General features: G+C 46.9%; 1 protein-coding gene across 1 annotated transcript in view; it reads right to left on the bottom strand.

Annotated features, from left to right (window-relative positions):
- abcg1 (ATP-binding cassette, sub-family G (WHITE), member 1) overlaps positions 1–26981 on the bottom strand; it is a 59125-nt gene extending 32144 nt beyond the window's left edge. The window contains exons 1-4 of the mRNA XM_078232067.1: positions 26701–26981; positions 23980–24220; positions 2867–2984; positions 970–1102 (exon numbers count right to left, since the gene is read on the bottom strand). Coding sequence (XP_078088193.1) covers positions 970–1102; positions 2867–2984; positions 23980–24199 — 471 coding nt within the window. The 5' untranslated portion in view covers positions 24200–24220; positions 26701–26981. The remainder of the gene's footprint in view (positions 1–969; positions 1103–2866; positions 2985–23979; positions 24221–26700) is intronic.
- Positions 26982–27251: the final 270 nt, after the last annotated feature.

Raw genomic sequence — 27251 nt, 5'->3', positions numbered from 1 at the left:
TGCCGCCCTAGCATTGGGCATGCTAAATTCTCGCTCAATTACTCGAGCAGGCGTTGGAGTGTGGCAACCAGGAGATTTTCACAGTAACCTCATTGCAGTGTTAATGTAAGCCGACTTGTGACACTAATAAATGAACTTCAAAAAAACCTTACACCAAGCAGAAGCAGTGGCCACTGATGGTACTGCAGGGAGGCCATGGAGGTGGCATTCAGTGAACTTAAATAAATTCACGATTCTGCTGGAGCCTGGCTGAAATTTCCTCATTATTTCCCTCCACTCCTAGATGTAACCTATTCACAAATCAATCCATGGGATCACCCAATTTTCACTGCTCCATCACTGGCAGCCATGCCAACAGTCGCCAAGGCCATAAGCTCCATAATTCCCCCAGTAAATCCCTTTGCCTCTTTACCTCGCTCTCTTTTTCTTTAACAAGATCCTTAAACCTCCCTCCCTTCTTTAACCAAACTTTGGTCATTTGTCCTAATATTTCATACAGAATCATGGAATCCCTGCAGTGCAGAAGGAGGTCATTCGGCCCATCGAGTCTGCACCGACTCCCTTTCAGAGTATCCCATCCAGGCCATGTCTCTGAAACCCCTTGTACTTAGCCCGCTAATCCCCCTAACCTACGCATCTTGGGACACTAAGGAGCAATTTAACATGGCCAATGTACCTAATCTGCAGATCTTTGGAGTGTGGGAGGAAACTGGAGCACCCGGAGGAAACCCACGTAGATATGGGGAGAATGTGAAGAAAACTCCACTCAGAAACCCATCCAAGGCCAGAATCGAATCCGGGTCCCTGGCGCTGTGAGCCAGCAGTGCTAGCCACTGACCCGGTGTCAAATCTGGTCTGACAATGCACCCACAAAGCGACTTGGGATAGTTTATATAGCGCCTTTAACACAAGTTATATCAGTCGTTGTTATTTGTGTTGTTGTTGTACTGAACCACATCATAGGCATACCATCATTGCCTCCTGAACAGTGAGGTGAGGCAGCAGCATATCATCCTGCATGATGTAACAGGATACTTTCCGAAAGGAGCGGAGATCCCGGGGGTGTCCATTGATCAAGAGTTCGCCTTTCATTCCCGTTTCTCTGCAGTAAGCACAAAATCAAGGTAGATCAGTGAAAAGAGTAACCGCACAACAATTCACTCCATGTGTTTCCTCACAGGCGCTTTAATCTCAACAAGGTGAGGACAAGTCGTTTACACTTCGCTTACATTTTCCTCCCAGGAACAGCAGTGACTAAATGCAGAATAAAGCTCCCTCCATTAAGGCAGCTGAATTCTTAACACCATCACTGAAAAGAATTACCCCTGTCAACTATTAGGAGTTTTAACAACACCAGGTTAAAGTCCAACAGGTTTATTTGGTAGCAAACTCTTACTGTGTTCACCCCAGTCCAACGCCGGCATCTCCACACTATTAGGATTGTCAACCCTTCAGCATTGCCCTAGTGGCTCCAACCATTAGAGACTAATCTCCTGAACAAAACAGCATGGGCAGCACAGTGGTTAGCACTGCTGCCTCACAGCGCCAAGGACCCGGGTTCAAGTCCGGCCTCAGGTCAATGTCTGGGTGGAGTTTGCACGTTCTCCACGTGTCTGTGTGGGTTTCCTCCGGGTGCTCCGGTTTCCTCCCAGACTCCAAAAATGTTCGGGTTAGGCTGATTGGCCATGCTAAATTGATCTTAATGTCGGGGTAAATTTGCAGGGTAAATGTGTGGAGTTACGAGAATAGGGCCTGGGTGGGATGTTACGAAGGGCCTCCTTCTGTACTGCAGGGGTTTTATGATTCTATGAAAACCAGGAAAAAGGAGCACTTTTGGTTATCAGCTCCCAAGATATAGGAAATGGCAGGAAGGCGAACAGCCAAGTCCCATCCAATTGGGGCAACAAAGTGCCTATTCACTTCCAGTTGGCCACAGCACATGAGGGAATTGGCATGCTGCATGACGAAACATGACATGCCAATGAAACGTGTGTTGGGGCAGGGAAGTTGACGAAGGGAGGTCACATGATTAAACCTCCTGGGACATATCCAACTACAGTTGGCAACTCCTGCGCCTACCCCAACTTAACTTCTGCATTTCCTCCACCAGCGCCAGTTGTACCCTCTCTGAAACTGGTAACCAGTACCAATTCTGTGTTCATGTCCATGAGGAGCTGGGCAAATGTCACCCAGCCCCATTTCATGTTCAGACCTTTCCAGAGGCAGGAGACCTTCATCACAAGAGGCGAAAGGACAGTGGAAGAGTTCAATGCATCATCCAACACCTCAACATAACACATCTACTAACCAGTAGGACACCTCCATCTCATGTCCAATGTAGTTTGTAAGTCACACCTCCTTAAATGTTTTATTGATCTTCTCATAAATAAAGGGATATTTTGTTTTGGCCCTATTGAAAGGCAAATTGAACCAGAATTGTCCACTGTAAACAAAATTCAGGCAAGTGAGCTTTCACTTCAGTTTCTGCATACTTTTTACATTGATAGCATCTTTAGTGCATTTTCGACCTGTGCATTAACGCATTACCTCGGCCATCACCAAGCCGTTGTTGATTTTCTCCCTCTTTTAAAAGCTCTGCTTACCTTCCACTACACAAGTGCTGACAGTCCTCAGGGATCTTCTGCTCAATGGTAATTCCTGATATGTTAGCCCAGAGAGTGAGGGCTGGCTAGTTATTCATAAGGCATTACCGCCTACACATAAAAGCACCCACTTTCCGACAGGACAATTGAACAATTATCAGGATGTCGGTGTTAAGTGTGCTGGATATTTTCAGGGAAATATGCTGGTTGTAATGTTGAGAGGGTTGCTGGGTTTCTCATCAGCTGGCCTATTTTCCTCTTACCTGTAACCTGCCAGAATATTCATGAGCGTTGACTTCCCAGCTCCTGAAGGACCCAAGATAGCAATGAGCTCCCCGCTGCTAAATTTGCCTGAGATGCCCTTCAGTAAAGTCTTGCAACCTATTAAGGCAAAGATATATGGAACACAAATGTTAATACACTGAGATACATTGCAAAGATTTTTAGATTTATTGCAAAAGTCGAGAGTATAAAGTAGAGAAGTGTTGTTACAATTGTATAAGGCATTGGTGAGACCACACTTGGAGTGTTGTGTTCAATTTTGGTCACCTTCTTTGAGGAAGGGTGTGGTGGCACTGGAGGCGGTTCAGAAGAGGTTCACTAGATTGATTCCAGGTTTGAAGGGGCTGTCGTATGAGGAGCGCTTGAGTAGCTTGGGCTTGTACTCGCTGGAGTGCAGAAGAATGAGGGGGGATTTGATTGAGGTATATAAAATATTCAACAGGATTGATCAAATAAATGTTAACCAAATGTTCCCCTTTCTAGTCTAGGGCAAAAGGTCATAGTTGTAGAGCAAGAGGGGGGAGGTTCAAGAGATAAGGAGCAGCTCCTTCTCACAGAGGTCTGTGAATTTATGGAACTCACTGCCCCAGAGTGCAGTTGATGCAGAATCAATCAATGGATTCAAGAAAGAGATAGATAAATATTTGATCAAAAGCGGGATAAAGGGAAGGAGATCAGCCATGATCATATATTGGCGGAGTGGGCTCAAATTGCCTACTTCCGCTCCTAATTCCTATGTTCCTACATTAGAAATGTTGGTTAATTTGCTCATTATCGAGATGACAGAGGTCAGTACTGGCGAATGAAATATATTTCTATAATTGACACAGGATTTTGCCCTCAGGGTTGGGACAGCAACGTCAGGGTCAAATGGGAGTCTCCCCCCCCCCCCCCCCCCCACCGCCCCCCTCCCCCCCCCCCCACCGCCCCCCTCTCCCCCCCCCCCCCCCCCACCGCCCCCCTCTCCCCCCCCCCCCCCCCCCCCCCAACCAGTCTACAACTGAGCAGCTGCTTCCAGGCAGATGGCTTAGACCCCAAAATCTCAGGGGCCTGAGAGCTGACTGGAAAATTCCAATGGGCTTCGATCGGGCCTTGAAACATCCTTAAGTGGCTGCCCACCCTTTTCAAGTGGGTACCCCTGCAAACTCCTATCCTGCCTCAGAGTAAATGTCCCAGGTGCCACTGGATTGAACCAGCAAACTGGTACGTCGGTAGGTGACACCAAGCTGTGCAGCTACCCGCACCAAGCTCAACTCACATGGGGTTGTAAGTCCTGCCTCCAGTGTCTGTCTCAAGCATTTCCAAATCAGGTAGAATAGAGATCAATCACAAAGTCAAAAGATGTGCAAGTTAGGTGCATTAACCATGCTAAATTGTCCCTTACTGTCCCGGGATGTGTTGCTTAGAGGGATTAGTGGGGTAAATATGTGGGGTTACGGGGGTAGGTCTTGAGTGGATTGTTGTCAGTGCAGACTCAATGGGCTGAATGGCCTCCTTCTGCACTGTAGGGATTCTACAAAGTACAATTATCCTCAAAGGGCAGGTTCAAACAGACCAGGTGGTCTCTGTTGAACCTGCTCTGCCCTCACGATGCCTGACACAACTTGTTTAGGCTCTTCCCAAAACCACTCCCTGCAGCACTGTCTCCTGGGACAGACAAAAATGCAGACAAAAAGCCATGATATTTATGGCAGAAAATATCTGGAAAATCTTCTCCAAATCCCACTTCCAAAGAGTAAAGCTCCCCCTTCCCCTACACCAATAGAGGACAAGAATATGCTATATGTCGAAAATCATAAAATTATTCTAATACTACGGATGATGGAAATCTGAAATTAAAAATAAAAAACTGCTGGCAAACACCCAGCAAGTCTGGCAACACATTGCCAGTTACTGGTCTGGATTTTCACTGAGTCGGGAACCCCTTACAAATGGTGGGTGGGTTCTGATTAGGACTGAGTTGAGGAGGAAATTCCTCACCCAAAGGGTTGTGAATCTGTGGAATTCCCTGCCCAGTGAAGCAGTTGAGGCTACCTCATTGAATGTTTTTAAGGCAAGGATAGATACATTTTTGAACAGTAAAGGAATTAAGGGTTATGGTGAGCGGGCGGGTAAGTGGAGCTGAGTCCACGAAAAGGTCAGCTATGATGTTATTGAATAGCGGAGCAGGCTCGAGGGGTCAGATGGCCCACTCCTGCTCCTAGTTCTTATGTTCTGATGTTCTGATTTCTTATCGCAAAATGATCAGACTGCCAGAGCAAGGAATGGGAAGAGAATTGGATGGACGGGTATATTTATTGAGAATATTGGAGTATAAGATATATGTTGTAACTTGTGTAAACCTGACAAATCTGTATATATCTGTATGAAGACATAACTGGGGTGAAGGAGTTGTGCGTTAAAAGTTAAGGTATTCTTGAACCAGCTCCAGGGTCCCGGGTTCGATTCCCGGCTCGGGTCACTGTCTGTGTGGAGTTTGCACATTCTCCTCGTGTCTGCGTGGGTTTCCTCCGGGTGCTCCGGTTTCCTCCCACAGTCCAAAGATGTGCGGGTTAGGTTGATTGGCCAGGTTAAAAAAAAAAAATTGCCCCTTAGAGTCCTGGGATGTGTAGGTTAGAGGGATTAGTGGGTAAAATATGTGGGGGTAGGGCCTGGGTGGGATTGTGGTCGGTGCAGACCCGATGGGCCGAATGGCCTCCTTCTGCACTGTAGGGTTTCTATGATTCTATGATTAATAAATGTTTTATTCTTTTGTTACATGTTCATGGGCAGTCATGTGAGTCTGCTCATCCAAGTCTCTAAACAAACAATAAAAGTTAGGATCTAACAAGCCAGATTCCATCCTAGGACCTGACCTGTCCAGCAGTAACAGCAGCTGGTATCGTAACCCCATATTTAAAGGACTCCACTGTTGTTGTTATTTATGAGTGTCACAATTAGGCTTACATTAACACTGCAGTGAAGTTACTGTGAAAATCCCCTAGTTGCCACACTCCGGCGCCTGTTTGGGTTACACCGAGGGAGAATTTAGGATGGCCAATGCACCTAACCAGCACGTCTTTCGGACTGTGGGAGGAAATCGGAGCACTCGGAGGAAACCCATGCAGACACGGGGGGAGTGTGTAAACTCCGCACAGACAGTGACCCAAGCTGGGAATCGAACCCAGGTCCCTGGCGCTGTGAATCATAGAATCCTACAGTGCAGAAAGAGGCCATTCGGCCCATCGAGTCTGCACCAACCACAATCCCTCCCAGGCCCTCTCAACATATCCCTACATATTTACCCACTAACCCCTCTAACCTATGCATCCCGGGACACTAAGGGGCAATTTAGAATGGCCAATCAACCTAGCCCGCACATCTTTGGACTGTGGGAGGAAACCGGAGCACCCGGAGGAAACCCACGCAGACATGGGGAGAATGTGCAAACTCCACACAGACAGCGACCCGAGCCGAAATTCGAACCCGGGTCCCTGGAGCTGTGAAGCAGCAGTGCTAACCACTGTGCCACCAATGCCGCCCTAAGGACTCGTTCTTCTTGCTGTATGCTGAGAATGGTAAATTCAAATAAAAAACCACGAGAGATTGGTGTGTAAATCTCCAGGTTGGTTTTAATTCCTTGCCTATTTGGTTCCTATTGGGAATGCTAAGCTGAAATTGCCCTGGAAGTGCACACAGCCATCCAAACAACAAGTCATCCGGTCCACCACCCACCCAATCCCCTAAAAGCCGGGATCAGATGTTTGATGAGAAGAGTTTTGGAAACAATCCTGTGTTTGTAGGCGTCAGCAATGGCCTAATTGATGGTTATCTTGTCTTTAAACCAAGAAAGCTGAAGGTTTAAATCTAGAAATAATCAAAGCTGCAACACCAATGTGATACTGAAGGAGTGCTGCACTGTTTGAGGGACTGTCTTTTAAAAGAGATATTAAGCCAATGCCACGCTTGCCCTATCAGATGGACATGACAGATCTCATGAAACTATCGGAAGGGGGGCAGGGGAGATCTCTCCATTACCCTGGCAAATATTTATCCCTCAACTAAAACCGATAAACAGATAATCTGGTTACATTGCAGCTTGTGGGATCTTGCTACGTGCAACTTGGCTGCCACATAGAATCCTTGCAGTGCAGAAGCAGCGATTCGGCCCAACGAATCTGCACCGACCACAATCCCACTCAGGCCCTCTCCCCATATCCCACGCATTTGCCCTGCCAGTCCCCCCCGAGTATCAGTACTCATCAGTAATTTCTCCCCATTGCCAGAATACCACAGCGTCTCTGAAGTGCTTCACAATCACAGTTTTCCTTTAGAGATGAGAAGGAAAAAATAAGAAGCCCAAGTTTTCCAAGGACAAAGTAAATGGAAGATCATTCGGTGCTACAGGACGAATATGGGGGACGTGAAGGAGCTACGGACACAATTTTGGCAGTCTTGTGGGAATGCTGAGAAACAATGTCACAAAATTCCTTGATAGATTATGCAGAAAAAAAATCCAATTAAACCTCAACATCCTTTAATCTCTCGGCTGCAATCAGGCAGCCACAGGTTTACTACAGTTCAGTGACCTGGTTGTCTCCAGTGCAGCCTGTGTGTTAACCTGTTCACGCTGCATAGCATAAAGGGATGACTCAGTAACTCACATCATTTACACAGTGAGTTTTCACAGAATCATAGAATCCTACAGTGCAGAAAGAGGCCTTTCAGCCCATCGAGTCTACACCGACCACAATCCCATCCAGGCCCTATCCCCATAACCCCTTAACCCTAGCTAGTCCCCCAGACACTAAGGGGCAATTTAGACTGGCCAATCCACCTAACCCGCACAACTTTGGACTGGATCGTTCAAGAAAGTCCCCAAAGTGATCCTCGCCTTGTGTAGGCTGGCTGATCGCACTTCAGGGCAGTGATGAGGGTGCAGTAAACAATAACTTCAGCTTTCCTCAGATAGGGAAGAGAAAATAGTCTAGAGATCCCCCTCCCTCCCCCCCCCCACCCCCGACCTCAGGCGAGAAGGGTAAAGGTGAAGATTTTAGCTGAAGAAAGATTGGGCTCTGTTGTGATACCCCCACTTAGCCAAAAAGCCAACCAATCACAGTCAAGACTCACATCTACTTGGAGAAGACCAGCACCAGTAAGAAATCAACACCTCCGGGAGATAGCCGGTGGAAAAGAACTGAAAATAATGGTTGAAGAAAGTAGACTTGGAATTTCAATTGATATCATTGGCTACTTCTGGAGGAACCCTCGTTCTATTTCAGAAGACCATAAAATATAGGAACAGAATTAGGCCATTCGGCCCATCAAGTCTGCTCCTCCATTCAATCATGGCTGAAAGTTTCTCAATCCCATTTTCCCGCCTTTTCCCCATAACCTTTGATCCCCTTACCAATCAAGGACCTACCTATCTTTGCCTTAAATATACTCAAATATTCCATGCTTTAGTCATTTCTTCATGCCCCTGCACACATCCAGTAGAAAACCAAGGGAAATAGGGACAGGCAACAAATGTTTATTATTATTTTATTTATTAGTCACAAGTAAGGCCTACATTTACACTGCAGTGAAGTTACTGTGAAATTCCCCAATGCTGAGGCTGCCATCAATGCCCACAACTCATGAGACAATAAATGAACTACTTTTCCATTTTATTGCAATCAATTCCTCGATCATTCTAAATATGTTTTAGTCAACTGACGCCATCCAGTATGTAACCAAAGATACACCAGTTTGCTACTGCAAAAATACCATCTGTGTTATGTGGAGCAGAGTTTCACAACTGGATATGTGACACACATATACACACACACATGGACTTTGTCACTGTATCCATACAGGAAATCTCCGGTCATGTCAAGGTAATACAGTGGTTAGCACTGCAGCCTCACAGCGCCAGGGACCGGGGTTCGATTCCCGGCTTGGGTGACTGTCTATGTGTAGTTTGCACGTTCTCCCCGTGTCTGCCTGGGTTTCCTCCGGGTGCTCCGGTTTCCTCCCACACTCCAAAGATGTGCAGATTTAGTGGTTTGGCCATGCGCCATTGCCCCTCAGTGTCCCAAGATGTGTAGGTTGGGGGGGGGGAATTAGTCATGTAAATGCGTGGGGTTATGGGAATAGGGCAGGGGGTGGTCCTGGGTAAGATGCTCTTTCGGAGAATCAATGCAGGCTCGATAATATTTTTGTAAGGACCCTTGTTTTTTACCCCAACCTCTGCAGAAGGTTTTGTTTGACTGCCCAAGAACTGGTTTCCTTCCAGTGCCTTAACTGAGTGACCTTTTTGCAATGGAGAGCCCTCTCCTGCCCTATTGAACTTTGGGGAGCTGGGGCGGGGCGCTTCGCAACCCAACTTAGGGCCGTTTGCAACCCAGGTCTGCACATGCATCCTTTCCCAACAGGAGCTGCTCAGTGCTGATTAGGAGCAGAAATTTTAGCTTGATGTTACATTTTGGCCTCCTCGGGTGTTGTGGCCAATATTGCAACACCGCAGTTCCGAACAGCCAACTCAGCACACGCCAAAGATCAAAAGGATCGTGAACGAAGCCCAGTCCATCTCGCAAACCAGCCTCCCATCCATTGACACAGTCTACATTGCCTCGGCAAAGCAGCCAGCGTACTCAAGGACCCCACTCACCCCGGACATTCTCTCTTCCACCTTTTTCCATCGGGAAAAAGATACAAAACTCTGAGGTCACGTACAAACCGACTCAAGAACAGCTTCTTCCCTGCTGCCATCAGACTTTTGAATGGACTGACTTTGCACTAAGTTGATCTTTCTCCACCTTAGCTATGACTGTAACACTACATTCTGCACTCTCTCCATTCCTTCTCTATGAACGGTATGCTTTTCCTGTATAGCGCGCAAGAAACAATACTGTTCACTGTATTCTAATACATGTGATAATCATCAATCAAATGAAATCAATTCTTTTTCAAGTTTTTTTATTAGTCACAAGTAAGGCTTACATTAACACTGCAGTGAAGTTACTGTGAAATTCCCCCTAGTCGCCACAGTCCGGCGCCTGTTCGAGTTAATGCACCCTAACCAGCACGTCTTTCAGAATGTGGGAGGAAACCGGAGAACCCGGAGGAAACCCATGCGGACAAGGGGAGAACGTGAAAGCTCTACACAGACAGTGACCCAAGCCGGGAATCGAACCCAGGTCCCTGGTGCTGTGAGGCAGCAGTGCTAACCACTGTGCCACCGTGCCGCCAAATGCAAACCTTATCTCGATGAAATAGCATTGACTGAGGACGAGCACATCCCTTTAAGGAGTGAGGCAAACGCTTGTCACTGGGTTTTCCCTGTGGTGCCCTGGATGTTTTGAGACCTATGATCTGCCTGGTTGTTTACTGTAAACAATCAATGTTTTGTGAACACAGGTCAGTGTAAATGACCTTTTTCTTTCCTTGTCTCAGCTGCTTTGAGCCAGTCTCAATGCCTTCTATGTTAATTCCGTGACCCCACATTAGGCATGCCCATTGCTGCTTTTAAGCCTATTGTATTGTGGTCCACGCTCAGTCTGAATAGGTTCTGCTGATTTAATTAATCAGATTTCACACACTGCCTGGCAACTTGACAGACCCTGACGCGGCTTAAAGCCATGGTGGAACAGCTGGCAATTAAACCTATATTTGTGGTAGCTTAACAGGGCTGATGCATATGTTACCCTTCCACAGGGCGATGTTATACTTGAGGGATGAGGTATGCACTATTTGCATAACCGGCCCATGCACAATAATGAGTTTATTGTAGAGGAGGCATAATATGACATTTTGTGCTCATTACATTGAACAGGGCAGCGTGGTAGCACAGTGGTTCGCACAGCTGACTCACTGCTCCAGGGATCCGGGTTCAATTCCGGCCTTGGGTGACTGTGTGGAGCTTGCACGTTCTCCCCGTGTCTGCGTGGGTTTCCTCCGGGTGTTCAGGTTTCCTCCCACACTCCAAAGATGTTCAGGTTAGATGGGTTGGCCATGCTAAATTGCCTCTTAGTGTCTCAAGGTATCTAGGTTAGATGGGTTAGCCACGGCAAATGTGTGGAACTCCGGGGATAGGGTCTGGGTAAGGTGCTCTGTCAGAGAGAGTCTGTGCAGGCTCGATGGGCTGAATGGGCTCCTTCTGCACTGCAGGGATTCCATGGTAATATGCCCTGACCCCACTTGTCAGGGGATGCTTTATCCTAAGGCCCACTCAACAGGCCTTTCCACTTGATAATGGCTGCAAAGGACACCTATACAGTGCCAGGTTTGTCATGGGCCTTGTTTGCATTTGAATGAGGTGGGGAGGGGGGTCACCAGGACAAAGCTGGAGCTTCTGAGCAAGGTGCACGACACTTCTTTACAAGGGCCATCTCCCCACACCCCATCAATCTCCCTCACCATCTCGACAGGTGACTTCTCCCTGCAGCTAATCCATCAAAAGGCTGTGATGAAAGGTCGCTGACTCGGAATGTTAAGTCACTGTCTTCACTGCTACACCAGCTGGGTATCTCCAGTAATAAAAGCAGATCCACCCCCCCCCCCCAACCCCCCCCCCCCCCCCCCCCCCCCACCCCCACCCCCTCCCCCACCCAATGGCATTAACAGCACTTTAGGTTTGCAATTGGTTTACAAAGGGTTGTGAACAAAGCCCAGTCCATCACGCAAACCAGCCTCCCATCCATTGACTCCGTCTACACTTCCTGCTGCCTCGGCAAAACAGCCAGCATAACCAAGGACCCCACGCACCCCGGACATTCTCTCTTCCACCTTCTTCCGTTGGGAAAAAGATGCAAAAGTCTGAGATCAAGTACCAACCGACTCAAGAACAGCTTCTTCCTGCTGCCGTCAGACTTTTGAAGGACCTACCTTATTTAAGCTGATCTTTCTCTACACCCGAGCTGTGACTGTAACACTACATTCGGCACCCTCTCCTTTCCTTCTCCCCTATGAACTCTATAAACAGTATGTTTTGTCTGTGTAGGGCACAAGAAGCGATACTTTTCACTGTATGCTAATGCATGAGACAATAATAAATCAAATCAAATCAAAAAGATGAATGAGTTTCTCTTTAAATATGCAGATCAGGGTGCAATGATGTCATTTTCTTTCCCCGCCTCCCAGCCCCCGGCCCCGCAAGACCCTGTCTGTAATTTTATCTTTGACCGGTTCAGGGATGTCATTGAGACTTTAGCAGCTGAAAACAATGGGAAGAATATTGTGAGTTGAGTTAATTCAGGCCAGAGAGGCAGAAGGGCCCCCGAGGGGAGTTTAGATACAACTATATCCACCGCCACACACCCAAGGCCCCGAAACACCTTTTCATCATGTGAGAGCCTCCCAGAGAAACCCCTCTTCTCTACACCACCTACCTTCTTGGTGGTGAATTATTACTTGATGTTGCTGCGCATTAACCTGCGCCCCAAATCTCTACTCCGAGCCACTGGGCCCGCTGCCTCTGGAAGGCCAAGCAGATAAAGAAAACAGCTCAGGCCTCACCTGCTGAGTCATAGAGTTATCGAGCTTTACAGCATAGAAAGAGGCCCTTTGGCCCATCGTCTCTGCGCCAGCCATCAAGCACCTATCTATTCATGTCCAATTTTCCAGCACTTGGTCCATAGCCTTGTAAGGGCGCCACGGTGGCACAGTGGATAGCAATGCTGCCTCGCAACGCAAGGGACCCGTGTTCGATTCCCAGCTTGGGTCACTGTCTGTGTGCGGCTGGCACGTTCTCCCCGTATCTGCGTGGGTTTCCTCCAGGCGCTCCGGTTTCCTCCCACAGTCCATAGATGTGCGGGTTAGGTGGATTGGCTGTGCTAAATTGCCCCTTATTATCAGGGGGACTAGCTAGGGTAAGTGTATGGGGTTATGGGGATAGGGTTTGGGTGGGACTGAGGTCGATGCAGGCTCGATGGGCCGAATGGCCTCCTTCTGCACTGTCGGGATTCTATGATTCTATGCTATGGCGTTTCAAGTGTTCATTTGAATGCTTCTTAAATGCAGTGAGTTCCAGATTCCCACCACCCTCTGGGTGAAAAAGGTTTTCCCAAATGCCCTCTAAATCTCCTGCTCCCTACATTAATATATGCTCCCAGGTTATTAACCCCTCTACTAAGGGGAAAAGTTTCTCCCTCTCTATGTCCCTCATAATTCTGGACACCTCATCAAGTCCCCCTTGAGCCTTCTTTACTCGAAGGAAAACGACCCCAGCCTCGCTAGCCTCTCTCAATAGCTGAAAAACTCCAGCCCAGGCAACATCCCGGTGAATCTCCTCTGCACCCTCTCTAGTGCAATCACATCCTTCATATAGTGCGGCGACCGGAAAGTTTGGCACTCGCTCTGCCTCCCCCGCACATCCCCCAGCCCCTCGACACATCCCCCACTCATCTGAATCCCACTCTCAGCTAATGTTTCCAAGATGGAGGATTTAAAACAAGAACGTGGAGATACAAGATGAAATGTAATTGATTTAGGGAAAAGGTTGAGAGGTTGTGGAGTGCAAGATCAGAGGCAGTGGTTGAAGCAGAGACCAGGCCAACATTTAATAACAGTTTACATAAGTGGTTGAAGGGACGGACAATAAAGGGATATGGCAATCGGAAGGGCCCACGGGATGAGGCCTTCTCACATGGAGGATAAACACCATCATCCACCGGTTGGGTCGAAAAACTCTTTTTCCATCTTGTAATTCTACGAGTGTTGAATTAATCTCTTTCGAACAGACCAATTAGTTTGGGATGATTCATAATCGTCTCATCCTTTGTGCTGTTAAGTTCAAATCTTCCACAATCCAATACCATATTTAAAAACACCAGCGCACATAAAACATGCACACTGGCTGATAACAAGAGTGGGATAATGAGAGGCTTGAGACTATTCCCATTGGAGAGCAGTAGGTCATGAGGATTTAATAGAGGTTTTGAAAATTGTGAAGAGGTTTTGACGAAGTGATTAGGCGATGATGATTTCTCCCTGTTGGGCAGGAGCTAACTGACTGATGGAATAGGCGCAAGAGGCTGAATGGCTGGCTTCTGTCCCAAGATGCTCACCCACAGAGAGCTCGCTTGTCTGTCAGGTGTCATGTCATCTGTCAGCAAACACAGCTGAGTGTAATTTATTACACGTTGTGGCGACAATGGTCCCAAGGACAAGACAAAAGCGTTGAAGGATAATGAATGAGCTGCAGTCTCAGGAGCCCAAGTCAGAGATAATGTGAGGGCAGATGGTTGGCAGGATTGTACACAGACACCCCAATCACATACTCAGGGATAGCATCCCATTTTACAAATCCCTCTCACTTGCACTGCTCTGATTTTAATGATTTAAGGGAGGCGTTGGCCAAGTGGTATTATCGCTAGACTATTAATCCAGAAATTTAGCTAATGTTCTGGGTACCCAGGTTCAAATCCCGCCACAGCAGATGGTAGAATTTGAATTCAATTTTTTAAAAATCTGGAATTAAGTATCTACCGATGACCATGAAACCATTGTCGACTGTGGGAAAACCCATCTGGTTCACTAATGTCCTTTAGGGAAGGAAATCTGCTGTCCTTACCTGGTCTGGCCTACGCAGAGGGACCTGGGTGTGCAAGTCCACAGATCCTTGAAGGTGACATCACAGGTGGAGAAGGTAGTGAATAAGGCATATGGCATGCTTGCCTTTATAGGATGGGGCATAGAGTATAAAAGTTGAGGTCTGATGTTGCAGTTGTATAGAACGTTGGTTCGGCCGCATTTGGAATACTGTGCCCAGTTCTGGTCGCCACACTACCAGAAGGATGTGGAGGCTTTAGAGAGAGTGCAGAGGAGGTTTACCAGAATGTTGCCTGGGGATTCCTGGTTTTGAAGAGCAATACAGGCACACAGCCTATGGTTCCCTGCAATGCACCCCCATTAAGTGGAATCACCCTCAGGTCTACGTATTGTGTGACAGTGCCCAGCCTAACTGACTCACGGCTAGTAGGAAAGGAACACTGTATTGAAACAGGAAGATTCGAAAGTAGATAATGTGCATAAATCTCCCCAATCATCATCACCTAACGCTCCTATATCTATTTCTTTCCCCATGTTTTAAATTCATCCTCATTGAGGAGGTTAATTAACTCTATTTTTCTCAGTTTTGTCCAAGGTTTAAAGTTAAAGTTTATTTATGTACTCGTTGGAATTTAGAAGGCTGAGGGGGGATCTTATAGAGACATATAAGATAATGAAGGGGCTGGATAGGGTAGAGGTGGAGAGATTCTTTCCACTTAGAAAGGAAGCTAGAACTAGAGGACACAGCCTCAAAATAAAGGGGGGTCAGTTTAGGACAGAGTTGAGGAGGAACTTCTTTTCTCAGAGGGTGGTGAATCTCTGGAATTCTCTGCCCACTGAAGTGGTGGAGGCTACCTCGTTGAATATGTTTAAATCACGGATAGATGGATTCCTGATTGGTAAGGGAATTAGGGGTTATGGGGATCAGGCGGGTAAGTGGAACTGATCCACTTCAGATCAGTCATGATCTTATTGAATGGCGGGGCAGGCTCGAGGGGCTAGATGGCCTACTCCTGCTCCTATTTCTTATGTTCTTATTTATTAGTCACAAGTAGGCTTACATTAACATTGCGATGAAGGTACTGTGAAAATCCCCTAGTCACCACACTCCGGTGCCTGTTCGGGTACACTGAGGGAGAATTTAGCATGGCCAATGCACCTAACCAGCACATCTTTCGACTGTGTGAGGAAATCGATGCACGCAGAGGAAACCCACGCAGACCCGGGGAGAACATGCAAACTCCACACAGACAGCGACCCAAACCGGGAATCGAGCCCGGGTCCCTGGCACTGTGAGGCAAAAGTGCTAACCACTGTGCCACCTCTTACTACATTGTAAATATATATTGTAAAATTTTATAATTAATTCATGGGGTGTGGGCATCGCTGGCTGGGCCAGCATATATTGCCCATCCCTGAGGACAATTAAGAGTCAACATCTGGAGATATATGTAGGCTAGGCCAGGTAAGGCGGCAGATTTCCTTCCCTAAAGGACCTTAGTGAACCAGATGGATTTTTCCAACAATGATTTCATGGTCTTTTAATTCCAGATTTTTTTTTATTGAATTCAAATTTCACCATCTGCCATGGTGGGATTCGAACCCGGGTACCCAGAATTACTAGTCCTTGGCAATACCACCACACCACTGCCAAAGATATCCTTTAGGTTTTTTGTGTATTTTTAAGATTTTGTAGTTTTATTTCAGGCTTCCAGTGTTGCTATCCACAGTGTAAAATAAGTTTAATCTGATGTCAACATTAGCAAAACTAGGGTTTGGTTTTTTTAAAATCAGGAAACAGATCTTATCTGCTGTTTTTGAAAGTCGATAATTTAAAGGTTACAGACAAAGGGGCGTACTTTCCGCTCTGTCTAAAGTTAAAGGAAGATTGTTTCATTAATCTGTTATTATAGTTAAGAGGCAGAGCAGTATAAGATCTTTTTCTCCCCATTTCCTGTATATGAAAACGTGCCTGAGTTTCAAAAACAGGAATCCCCCCCGAAATCGAACAGTTTCAAAGGGACAAGACATATGATCCTGTGACATCTGCCATAATATTGGCACAGTGGTTAGCACTGCTGCCTCACAGCATCAGGGACCCGGGTTCGATTCCCGGCTTCGGTCACTGTCTGTGCGGAGTCTGCACGTTCTCCCCGTGTCTGCGTGGGTTTTCTCCGGGTGCTCCGGTTTCCTCCCACAATCTGAAAGACGTGCTGGTTGGGTGCATTGGCCATGCTAAATTCTTCCTCAGTGTACCCGAACAGGTGCTGGAGTGTGGCGACTCGGAGGATTTTCACAGTAACTTCACTGCAGTGTTAATGTAAGCCTACTTATGACAAAGATAAATAAAACTAAAAAACAATCCTGTGAATTTCGATATTTATTATGTCTGGCAGTGCTCGCTGTCTGGGTACAGAGAGTTAAAAAAGATGCAAAGGTAGAGAAGCAGGAGTAGACATTTCAACCCCTACTATCTGTTCATCAATCAATGAGGTGACATGGTGGCACAATGGTTGGCACTGCTGCCTCACAGCGCCAGGGACCCGGGTTCGATTCCTGGCTTGGATCACTGTCTGTGCGGAGTTTGCACATTCTCCCCGTGTTTGCGTGGGTTTCCTCTGGGTGCTCTGGTTTCCTCCCACATTCTGAAAGCCATGCTGGTTAGGTGCGTTGACCCAAACAGGTGCCGGACTGTGGTGACTAGGGGAATCTCACAGTAACTTCATTGCAGTGTTAATGTAAGCTTACTTGTGACTAATAATTTAACTTTATTAGGTCACAAGTGATGAGATCTCATTGCCATTGACCTGTCTTTCTTCCTTATCTCTGGAATTTTAAAAAATTCTCACCTTGTTTTCTGTCCCTCCCTCCATGGCCTCATCCCCTCCATATCTCTGTCATCTTTTTAGCCCGACAAACCTTTAACATTACCGTGATCCTCCCATGACCTCTGGCACATATCCGATTTTAATCACCCCACTATTGGCGGCCGTATACCTTCAGCTGCCTGCACCATTCACTCTGGAATTCCCTCCCTGAAGCTCTCCATCTCTCTCACACATTAAAACAGAAAATGCTGGGAAAACCCAGCAGGTTGGGCAGAATCCGCGGAGAGAGAAAATAGTCCGTATGACTCATCATCAGAACTCTCCATCTCTCAACCTCGCTTTCCTCCTCAAAGGATTGATTTATTATTTCTAAAATCTACCTCGTTAGCCACGTTTTTAGCCACCCACCTGACTATTATCCAAACATGTGCAGGTTAGATCGATTGGCTATGCTAAATTGCCCCTTAGAGGCCAAAATATGTAGGTTAGGTGAATTGGCCATGGTCAATGCATGGGTTTACGGGGTTCGGGTGGGGGATGGGGCCTAGGTAGGCTGCTCTTTCAGACGGTCAGTGCAGACTCAATGGGCCGAATGGCCTCTTCAGCACTGTAGGGATTCTATGATTTGATTACGTTTGGCATGTCAGCTACGATTCTCACCACCTGTTACAGATCCACCATAGAAAGCATTCTCTCTGGTTGTATCACAGCTTGGTATGGCTCCTGCTCTGCCCAAGACTGCAAGGAACTACAAAAGGTCGTGAATGTAGCCCAATCCATCACGCAAACCAGCCTCCCATCCATTGACTCTGTCTACACTTTCCACTGCCTTGGAAAAGCAGCCAGCATAATTAAGGGCCCCACGCACCCCGGACATTCTCTCTTCCACCTTCTTCCTTCGGGAAAAAGATACAAAAGTCTGAGGTCATGTACCAACCGACTCAAGAACTGCTTCTTCCCTGCTGCCGTCAGACCTTTGAATGGACTTACCTTGCATTAAGTTGATCTTTCTCTACACCCTAGCTATGACTGTAACACTACATTCTGCACTCTCTCGTTTCCTTCTCTATGAATGGTATGTTTTGTCTGTAAAGCGCACAAGAAACAATACTTTTCACTGTATGTTAATACATGTGACAATGATAAATCAAAGCAAATAAAATCAAAAAGTCGCCTGGCTTGATATCAAATTTTGTTTGACAACCTTCATTTAGTGTGAAAACAATTTTTCGTGTGAAGAGGTGTTTCCTGATCTAATTTGAGGATTATACCCCTTGTTCTGGACTCCTGCTGGTCTATATGCAAATGTGGAAATAATAAGGGAAGCAATGATGGACTTGACTGTGATGCTGCTGCAGTTCAATAGCCTAATGGCAATAGGAATGGCCCTATAGGCGAGGCACTGTGATCTGCTGGACAGTGTATGCGTGATTGTGTCAAATTTTGCTCATTGGCACTTATGTGATGTGATTTTAGGACGTTTTTGTCACATTGAAGGTGCTATACATTGTGCGAACACATGTGTGCGTGTGTGTGTGATTTCTCTTTTCCTTCAGTTCTCTGCCTGAAGGCAGGTCCAGCCCACAGCATCACGACCCCCTCCCCCTACCACGGGTAGGGCAAGGAGGCAGGTTGCGAATCCGCCCAGCTGGCACCAATCTGATCCACACTAACCCACCCTCCCTCCCCTGTACCCCCCCCCCCCCGCTCCCCTCCCCAACACACCAACAATGTCTAACCAAGATGACGCTGGAGCAAGGCGGCTTCTTGCGAGCTGTCCCCGACATACCTTCTAATTCTATCTTTTACTCTCATTACTACATCCTGCACCCTCTCCTTTCCTTCTCCCCTATGTACTCTATGAACGGTATGCATTGTCTGTATAGCACGCAAGAAACAATACTTTTCACTGTATCTCAATACATGTGACAATAATAAATCAAATCAAATCCAAAGAAGCCTTCAGAGCGGGTGACTATCCTAATTATCTTCTCTTTAAAATATCTAACTGAGGGCTAATCAGATTTGCTTCCTCTGTAATGATAAGAAAGTTGAATGGGAATTCAATGTCAGATTTAGCTTTTTGAGCCCAAAATGAATTTGTTACCCAGCAATTCAAAGATATATCCTTAAGCGAAATAGGGATTCGTTGCTGAGGTAAACCGTAATCCAAATTGTGCATTATTGTAACTGGCACTGTGGCACAATGGTTAGCACTGCTGCCTCACAGTGCCAGGGACTTTACTTACTTAATTTCTTCTTGAAATCACACAACATTTTGACCTCAACTACTTTCTGTGTTAGTGAATTCCACACATTCACCATCCTCGGGGTGAAGAAATTTCTCCTCTCCTCAGTTCGAAAATGTTTAGCCCCTTGGCTGGCAAGGTGGCACAGTGGTTGGCACTGCTGCCCCACAGCGCCAGGGGCCCAGGTTCAGTTCCACCTCGGGTCACTGTTTGTGCGGAGTCTGCACGTTCTCCCCGTGTCTGCGTGGGTTTCCTCTGGGTGCTCCGGTTTCCTCCCACAGTCTGAAAGACGTGCTGGTTAGGTACATTGGCAGTGCTAAATTCTCCCTCAGTGTAACCCGAACAGGTGCCGAAGTGTGGCGACTGGGGGATTTTCACAGTAACTTCATTGCAGTGTTAATGTTGCACTAATGTGACACTAATGCATAAACCCTAAATATGTCCATCAGTGAAATAGGAATTTGGAGCTGAGATAAACTGTAAATGCAAATTGTGGAAATTGGTATTACATTAGGAGTGTGACAAGAGCTTTGCAACGTTCCTCCTCATGTCAACCTTCTCGTTCAGGACATGCCAAGAATAACGGGGTCAAGTTCACAGCTGAGCACAACAGTGAGATTAACTGAACTCGTGACGTGGTCGACCTCAGTAACTGTAATGCAAATGGAGTTGTGATAGTGCCAGCAGGTGCAGTCACTGAGTCCCGTTCCTCCTGCAATTCAAACATAGCATGTTCCTCCCCCTCTCCCTCTTTCTCTCTCTGTGTACAGCAATATCTTTCCCCTTTCCCTCACTGATGATGATACCATGCAGTCTTTTTCTGTCATGTGTAGTTTTATTTTTTCACTGGCGGAGCAGAATTTAAAAAAAAACCACACCACCAGCCCGTGGGGGCGCGCACACGTTGATTTTATATAAAAATAAAAATCTCATCCCTCTCCATGCGCATCCTCATATCTCTTTCTCCCCGGCAACAGCGCAGAGGAGCCAATCAGCTCCACAATGCTTGCCAAGCTTCAGCTGAAGGTTACTATCAGGCAATGACCAACAGTAACCGGCAATGGAAGCTGCTATGTTATATTATGCTGCAATGCACCTGGTTACAGCACCAGCTCTGGAGGACGTTTTTGCAAGTCTTTTTCATCTCAAATTTGAAATTATAAATAGCTGTAAGACTAAAAACTCGCAAAGGCCACAAATACAATCATTTCACCACCACAGAAGGAGACCTTTGTGGGTATGTACGCAAATCCCTAAGGGTGACTGACGCAGCAAGTTGATAAGCTGGTTAAAAAAAAAACATATAGATTACCAGCACGGGTGAATAGAGTAACAGGGTATAAATGAAAAGAGGTCATGCTAAACTGATATAAATGGCACAGTGGTTAGCACTGCTGCCTCACAGAGCCAGGGACCCGGGTTCGATTCCCGGCTTGGGTCACTGTCTGTGCAGAGTTTGCACATTCTGCCCATGCCTGCGTGGGTTTCCTCCGGGTGCTCCGGTTTCCTCCCACTGTCTGAAAGATGTGCAGGTTGGATGCATTGGCCATGTCAACTTGCCCCTTGATGTCCCAAGCTGTATAGGTTAGATGGGATTAGCCATGTATGAGGTTACGGGGATATGGCAGGGGAGCGGGCCGGAGTAAGATGCTTTGTCAGAGAGTCAGTGCAGACCCGATGGGCCAAATGGCCTCCTTCTGTACTGTACTGGGATTCTATTCTATGACATACTGTTTAGACCTCAGCTGTGGTGGTATTGTGAATAATTCTGGGCACCAGACTACAGGAAAGGCCTTTGGAAGTGGAGATTTAGCAGGATGTAACCAGGCTTAAGGGGCTTCACTTATGGGGGGTCAGTTGGAAAAGATTAGGGCTGTGCTTCTGGGAAAAGTGGAGGTGAAGAAGTGACCCACTGGAGGTGTTAAAGATGAAAAAAGGGCCGGAACTTTCCAGCCGTTCATGCCAGCAGGACCTTCCAGTACGGCCAGTGGCGCACCCCTGCTGCGGGTTTCCCTGTGGTGAGGGGTGCATTCAACAGGAAACCCTGTTGACAATGGTGGGACCAGAAGATCTTACCACCGGCCAATGCTGAGCTGCCTCTGCCATGGTAAAATAGGTTGCGTGGAAAATCCCGCCCAAGATCTTGACAGAGAAAAACTATCCTCGCTAGCGACTGGGTCAACGGCCAGAGGCCATCAAATCAAAAGCATTGGCAAAAAGTCTGGCGGGAAGATGAGGAGAAATATTTTGACACAGAGTTGTTGGGATCTGGAACACTATCTGAAAAAGAAGTGGGGCAGGATTCTTCGGCTGTCCACACCAGCGGGATTCTCCCGTCCGCTGCAATGAACGGCGATTTGGCTGAGCACCAAATTTACCATCCCAGCTGGCAAAAGCAGCGGGGTGTCAACGGCCGGAGATTTCCGGCTGTGAATGCTGATTCCTTAAAGGGGAGTTGGAGAGATAATTGAGAATGTGCAGAGTTATGGACTAATGTCTGTGATGTGGGGCGACTGATCGATATGCCAGAAATAGTGGGATGTGGAGTTAATGCATGGGTCAGTATGGGCACAATGGGCCAAATGGCTTCCCTCTGTGCTGTGCAAATGGCCAACACAAAGAAGTTCTCAACGTGGGAGCTCATTTTCACCTGACTCACACAGGTTTAAAGTGCGTGGGAAAAAGTTAAGAGGAGATGTGTGAGGCAAGTTTTTACACAGAGGGTGGTGAATGTCTGGAACACGCTGCCCGGGGAGGTGGTGGGAGCAGGTACGATAGCGGCATTTAAGGAGCATCCAGACGAATACATGAATAGGATGGGAATGGAAGGATACGGACTCTGTAAGTTTAGACAGGCATCATGTTCAGTGCAGGCTTGGAGGGCCGAAGGGCCTGTTCCTGTGCTGTACTGTTCTTTGTTCTTTGGAAGCCCAAAGGATCAGCTGGGACACCAGTTTTACACTCCACCCAACATTCCTTTCTACTGACTTCAATGGAGAGTAACATCGGGTGGGAGTGAAAGCTGCACTGCTCCCAATTACCAAAGCCTCCTGGCGCTTACAAAGAGTACTGATCAGGATTTCCGGCACTGTCGGACTTGCAACTTACACTGGGTTTTCCACAAAGCAGAATGAAACAAAATGCTGCAAGGTTGCTGTGTCCAAATCCCTTTTCAAGGCACGGCAAAGTTACTAACAGACTTGCCTTAGAAATACGGCCTTCAGCTCCAACCTTAGGAACACTTGGAAGGTCTGAGGAACAGTTGAGGAATGTGACTTTCTGATTTTGTTTATAACCTGCCTCGGTTCCTTACATTACGTCAATGATTTTCCACTTTTCTTTGAAGGACTCTGGGAGGTCTGAGGTTGTGACCGACACTACATCAATGCATGAGCTTTCACTGTTTGGCTGATTTGATAGCATTCATGTCACCAGGGTCTAACCTCCTCCACCTGGCTCTGGGACACGGAGTGAGGCGGTGGGAGTGGGGTTGATTTTCACACTGGAAGGTCAGTGCTAATGGGATGCTAAGGGCCAACAATTGTGGTCAATAGTCTGAGGAACCCATACAATCAACCACTGTAACTTTCACTGGGGGCCTATTGTCAGGCAGTTTCTGATCAATCTGTTGCCCACACAAATCCTACAGATGTGGTCAGGATCTTTCTTATAATTTAAATAACAGGCGGACGGAACCCTCACACCATTCTCCTTGGGAAATGGTAAAAAAAATGCAATTTTCTTTTGTTAAGCTGCAAGGAATGAAAGTACCTCCCTGGCATTGCAAAACAAGGAACATTTCCCTCATCATGCCCCCCCACTCCAAGCACCTCACTGCAGGGGCTCTCCATCACCTCAACTCCCTCCCCGCAGCCCAAACACTTCCCTGTGGGACCTTCCTCTCAGCCAGCCGCCCCAAGCACCTCCCGAGCCCTCCCGGCACCTTAGCCAACCAGCAATCCTTAAGGTCAAGAGTGCCGAATTTAGGGGTGCGAGGGACAATTCACACCGGTTATCCAGGGTGACGCTCTTGAGCTCTTCTGAGGAGATGTACTTTTGATTGAATCTTATGAGATGGACAAAGAACAAATAATCCCGTGTTCCTGGCTGAAGGAAAGCTGCGAGCCTGTTTGGGCAGTATTATTGTTTTCAACCAAGGGCATATTAAGTGGTTAGTCATCAATCTCACTTGCGTTTGGCTGCATAACAATAGTCACTGCACCTCAGGAATGATAAACTGATAGTGAAGTGTTTTTGGGTGTGAGCGGATAATTGTAAGTGCCATCAAAGCTAGTCATAGCATTGGGAAAGAGTGTTGGAGTTTCAGTCAGGACTGTAATAAAGATATAACTAATATATGTAAGCCCTTCCATAGTATAGAAAGGTACATAGATGCTGCTCTAGATCATTAATGTAGACTCATTGTAATTCAGTATGGCCAACACTGCTTGATTCCCACTGGTACCCAACTTTCACTCAATGTTTCGAGGCAATGTGCTTACTTACCCTTCTTCCTCCACCACGGGCCCTCAGAGACAGAGTACGAAAGGTCCTTGAACTCGATCGTGACTGCAAGCCGCCGCGGCAGGTATGAGAAGCGGTGGGCCTCTGTCACCCCATTCTCCACTTTCTTTAAGTGCATCTGAAACATGGGGGCATGTTGCGTTGCCATTCCGTTCGAGACCACCTCGTCAACCGAGACACACACTGACTTGGGATCCGCCATGGATTCGGAGCAGAGAGTGTTCTGCAATAACAGCAAGAGGGCACTTGGTCAGATTCAATACTCCATAAAAGTTGATTGAGTTATTTTTGTTTAAATTTTCCACGTGCTTTACTTTTCATAATTCGTGGAATGTGTGTGGCAGTGGCAAGGTCAGAGGTGGCACGGTGGCACAGTGGTTAGCACTGCTGCCTCACAGCGCCAGGGACCTGGTTTCAATTCCAGCCTTGGGTGACTGTCTGTGTGGAGTTTGCACTTTCTCCCCGTGTCTGTGGGTTTCCTCCGGGTGCTCCGGTTTCCTCCCACAGTCCAAAGATGTACTGGTTAGGTGGATTGGTTGTGCTAAATTGCCCCTTAGTGTCCCAAGGTGTGTAGGTTAAGGGGATTAGCAGGGTAAAGACGTGGAGTTATGGGGATAGGCTTTGGGTAAGATGCACTATTGGAGAGTCGGTATAGACTCGATGGGCTGAATTGCCTTCTTCTGCATTGTACGAATTCCATGAATCGATGAATTAATGTCTCTCCCTAATTGCACTTGAGCAGGTGATGGTGACAACTTGGCGGTTTGCTAGGCCATTTCAGAGGGTAATTAAGAATCAACCACTTTGCTATGGATCTGGAGGCACGTGTAGGCCAGACCAGGTAAGAGCAAAAGATTTCCTTTGTGGGAGGAGATGACTGAGCCAGATCGGATTTTGAGATCAATCCAGCAGTTTCATGAGCACTGTTACTCATAGCAGTTTTTTATTCTATACTCACTGAATTTAAATACCCTAGCTGCCATCTTGGGATCTGAACTCACATCCCTGAATTTTTAGCCAAGGCTCTAGGTCACTAGTCCGGTCAGCAGCGAGCTGTCCCTTCCTGTCCATGGGTTTTAGGAACCCTTGAATGGTCCACACCCATGAACCAGGCACTGAGACTCACTCCAGGGCAATTTGACTGGTGACTCAATTGCCCAACCTTCTCTCCAGGAATATTACTTCCCCCTCCCCCCCAACAGATACCCTGGCTGACACTAGATCTTGTTCTGTAGGATGAGGTGGAGGGAGGAGAGCCTCCCAATCTGTGCTGGCAGCACCACACTGCACAGATGTGCTGGCATCACCATATCCCCCCCACCCCCACAAGGCAAATGTCCTTCTTGTGCCAACCCACCCTGGGGGAAGCCTTGAAAGCTCCCACCGACCAAACATCTTGCAGAATTCATATCACAAATTAGAATCCTAAGCAGCAACAAGGTTTATATTTACATTGGGGCAGCACGGTGGCACAGTGGTGAGCATTGTTTCCACACAGAGGGTTCAACTCCGGCCTTGGATGACTGTCCATGTGGAATTTGCACGTTCTCCCCGCGGCTGCCTGGGTTTCCTCCAGGTGCTCCGGTTTCCTCCCACATTCCAAAGATGTGCAGGTTAATTGGATTAGCCATGCTAAATTAGTGTCAGGGGGATTAGGCGGGTAAATACGTGATGTAACGGGAATAGAGCCTGGGTGAGATTGTTGAGGGTGCAGGCTCGAAGGGCTGAATGGCCTCCTTCAGCACTGTAGGGATACTATAATTTTTTTAAAAACATTTTTAAATACGAATTCTCAGTACACTTGATGAATTATCATTTATCTGAGGGGCAATGATCTCTGTCTTCGGTTCACACGTTGATGGACAACACCAAATGTGGAATTGCAATAATCACTCCTCATCTATTTGGGAATTTTTATCTGTATCAGTAACTGTTTCCCTTTTCCTTTGCAATGAGGTGCCAAGTGCTCACTTCTGCCTCCTGGTGAAAAAGAGAATAGCAATAACAATCCTCTCAACCTCAATGCAAACAGGAGCGAAGGTTACTATCGGTCACAGCAGCTGAGGATGAATCTTCATGGGATATAAACAGTGGGACTGACAAACGTATAATACCAGAGGCAGCCTTTTCTATCCGATTATTAATAATCGCAATATATATATATATTTGAATGCAGCAACTTTGATTATTTTCAATGATTATTTTTGTAAAATAAACACAAAATTAAAGGATCGAGTCCACATTCATCAGTATGATGTTCCAAAACTTGATTTTAATTGGAAATACACAAATGTGTCAACAAATAATATTGCTTGATGGAATGAAGTTATGCAGATCTATTCAAAGTCTGTTTTTATACTGGAGAGAGAGGCAACAAGATCTCCCGATTGTTGACATGTCTCTGCTTATTAAAAGCTGTAATTCCAATCTTACCATTCCTTTACTGCAGGAAACTTAGAGCAAAAACTAACTCCGACATCAGCTTCACTTCACTCGGGATTTTCAAGCAGGAATTAAATGGCACTTTAGTTGGTCGCATTCATCACTAAAGCATTTAAAATTTGTCCTTGGCAACCCATCGCAGCAAATTACTGTCTCCCGACAAAGACTTGACTCAGCGATGTTAATGTTCCACAATGTTATTTCACAAAATCTCAATACTTCCAGAGTAAAACAGAGAGAGATTGCAAAAATAAAACTCACCCCGTTTCGCTTCTCTTGTCCACAGCGCAGCTGAGACGCGTTGGCAATAAAACAGAAAGCAAGAAGCTGGGAGTGCCTGGCAAGGTGCTGCTTGTTCGGTCCCGCAGCCAAAGGGGGATGCGAGCGCTTGGCTGGTTGCAGGGATGTTGCTGGTGGCAGCCTCCGCTCTTGTTAGGGATGCAGGGAGTTCAGGAGCGGGGACTGGTACCCAATGAGCCTCTGTGTGTGTCTCTCTGCTCCGTCTGCCTTTGTTTACTGCACCTCAGCACCACATTCACTCTGTGTCCTGGGCAAGAGAGGCGGAGACTAATCACCTTCTAATTACTCTTCTATTTCCTATTCTCTTCTCCCCCCACTTTCCTCCCTCGCTCCCTCCTTCCTATCTCTCCTCCCTCCCTCCTATCTCTCCTCCCCTTCTTTTGATTTGATTTGATTTATTATTGTCACATGTATCAGTTATACAGTGAAAAGTATTCATAGAATCACTACAGTGCAGAAGGAGGCCGTTCGGCCCATCAAATCTGCACCAACCAGAATCCCACCCAGGTCCT

The sequence above is a fragment of the Mustelus asterias genome, chromosome 17 (genome assembly GCF_964213995.1).
Source record: "Mustelus asterias chromosome 17, sMusAst1.hap1.1, whole genome shotgun sequence".
NCBI classification, from domain to species: Eukaryota; Metazoa; Chordata; class Chondrichthyes; order Carcharhiniformes; family Triakidae; genus Mustelus; species Mustelus asterias.
The sequence above is the reverse complement of the archived record's forward strand: the minus strand, read 5'-3'. Positions and strand labels throughout refer to the sequence as shown.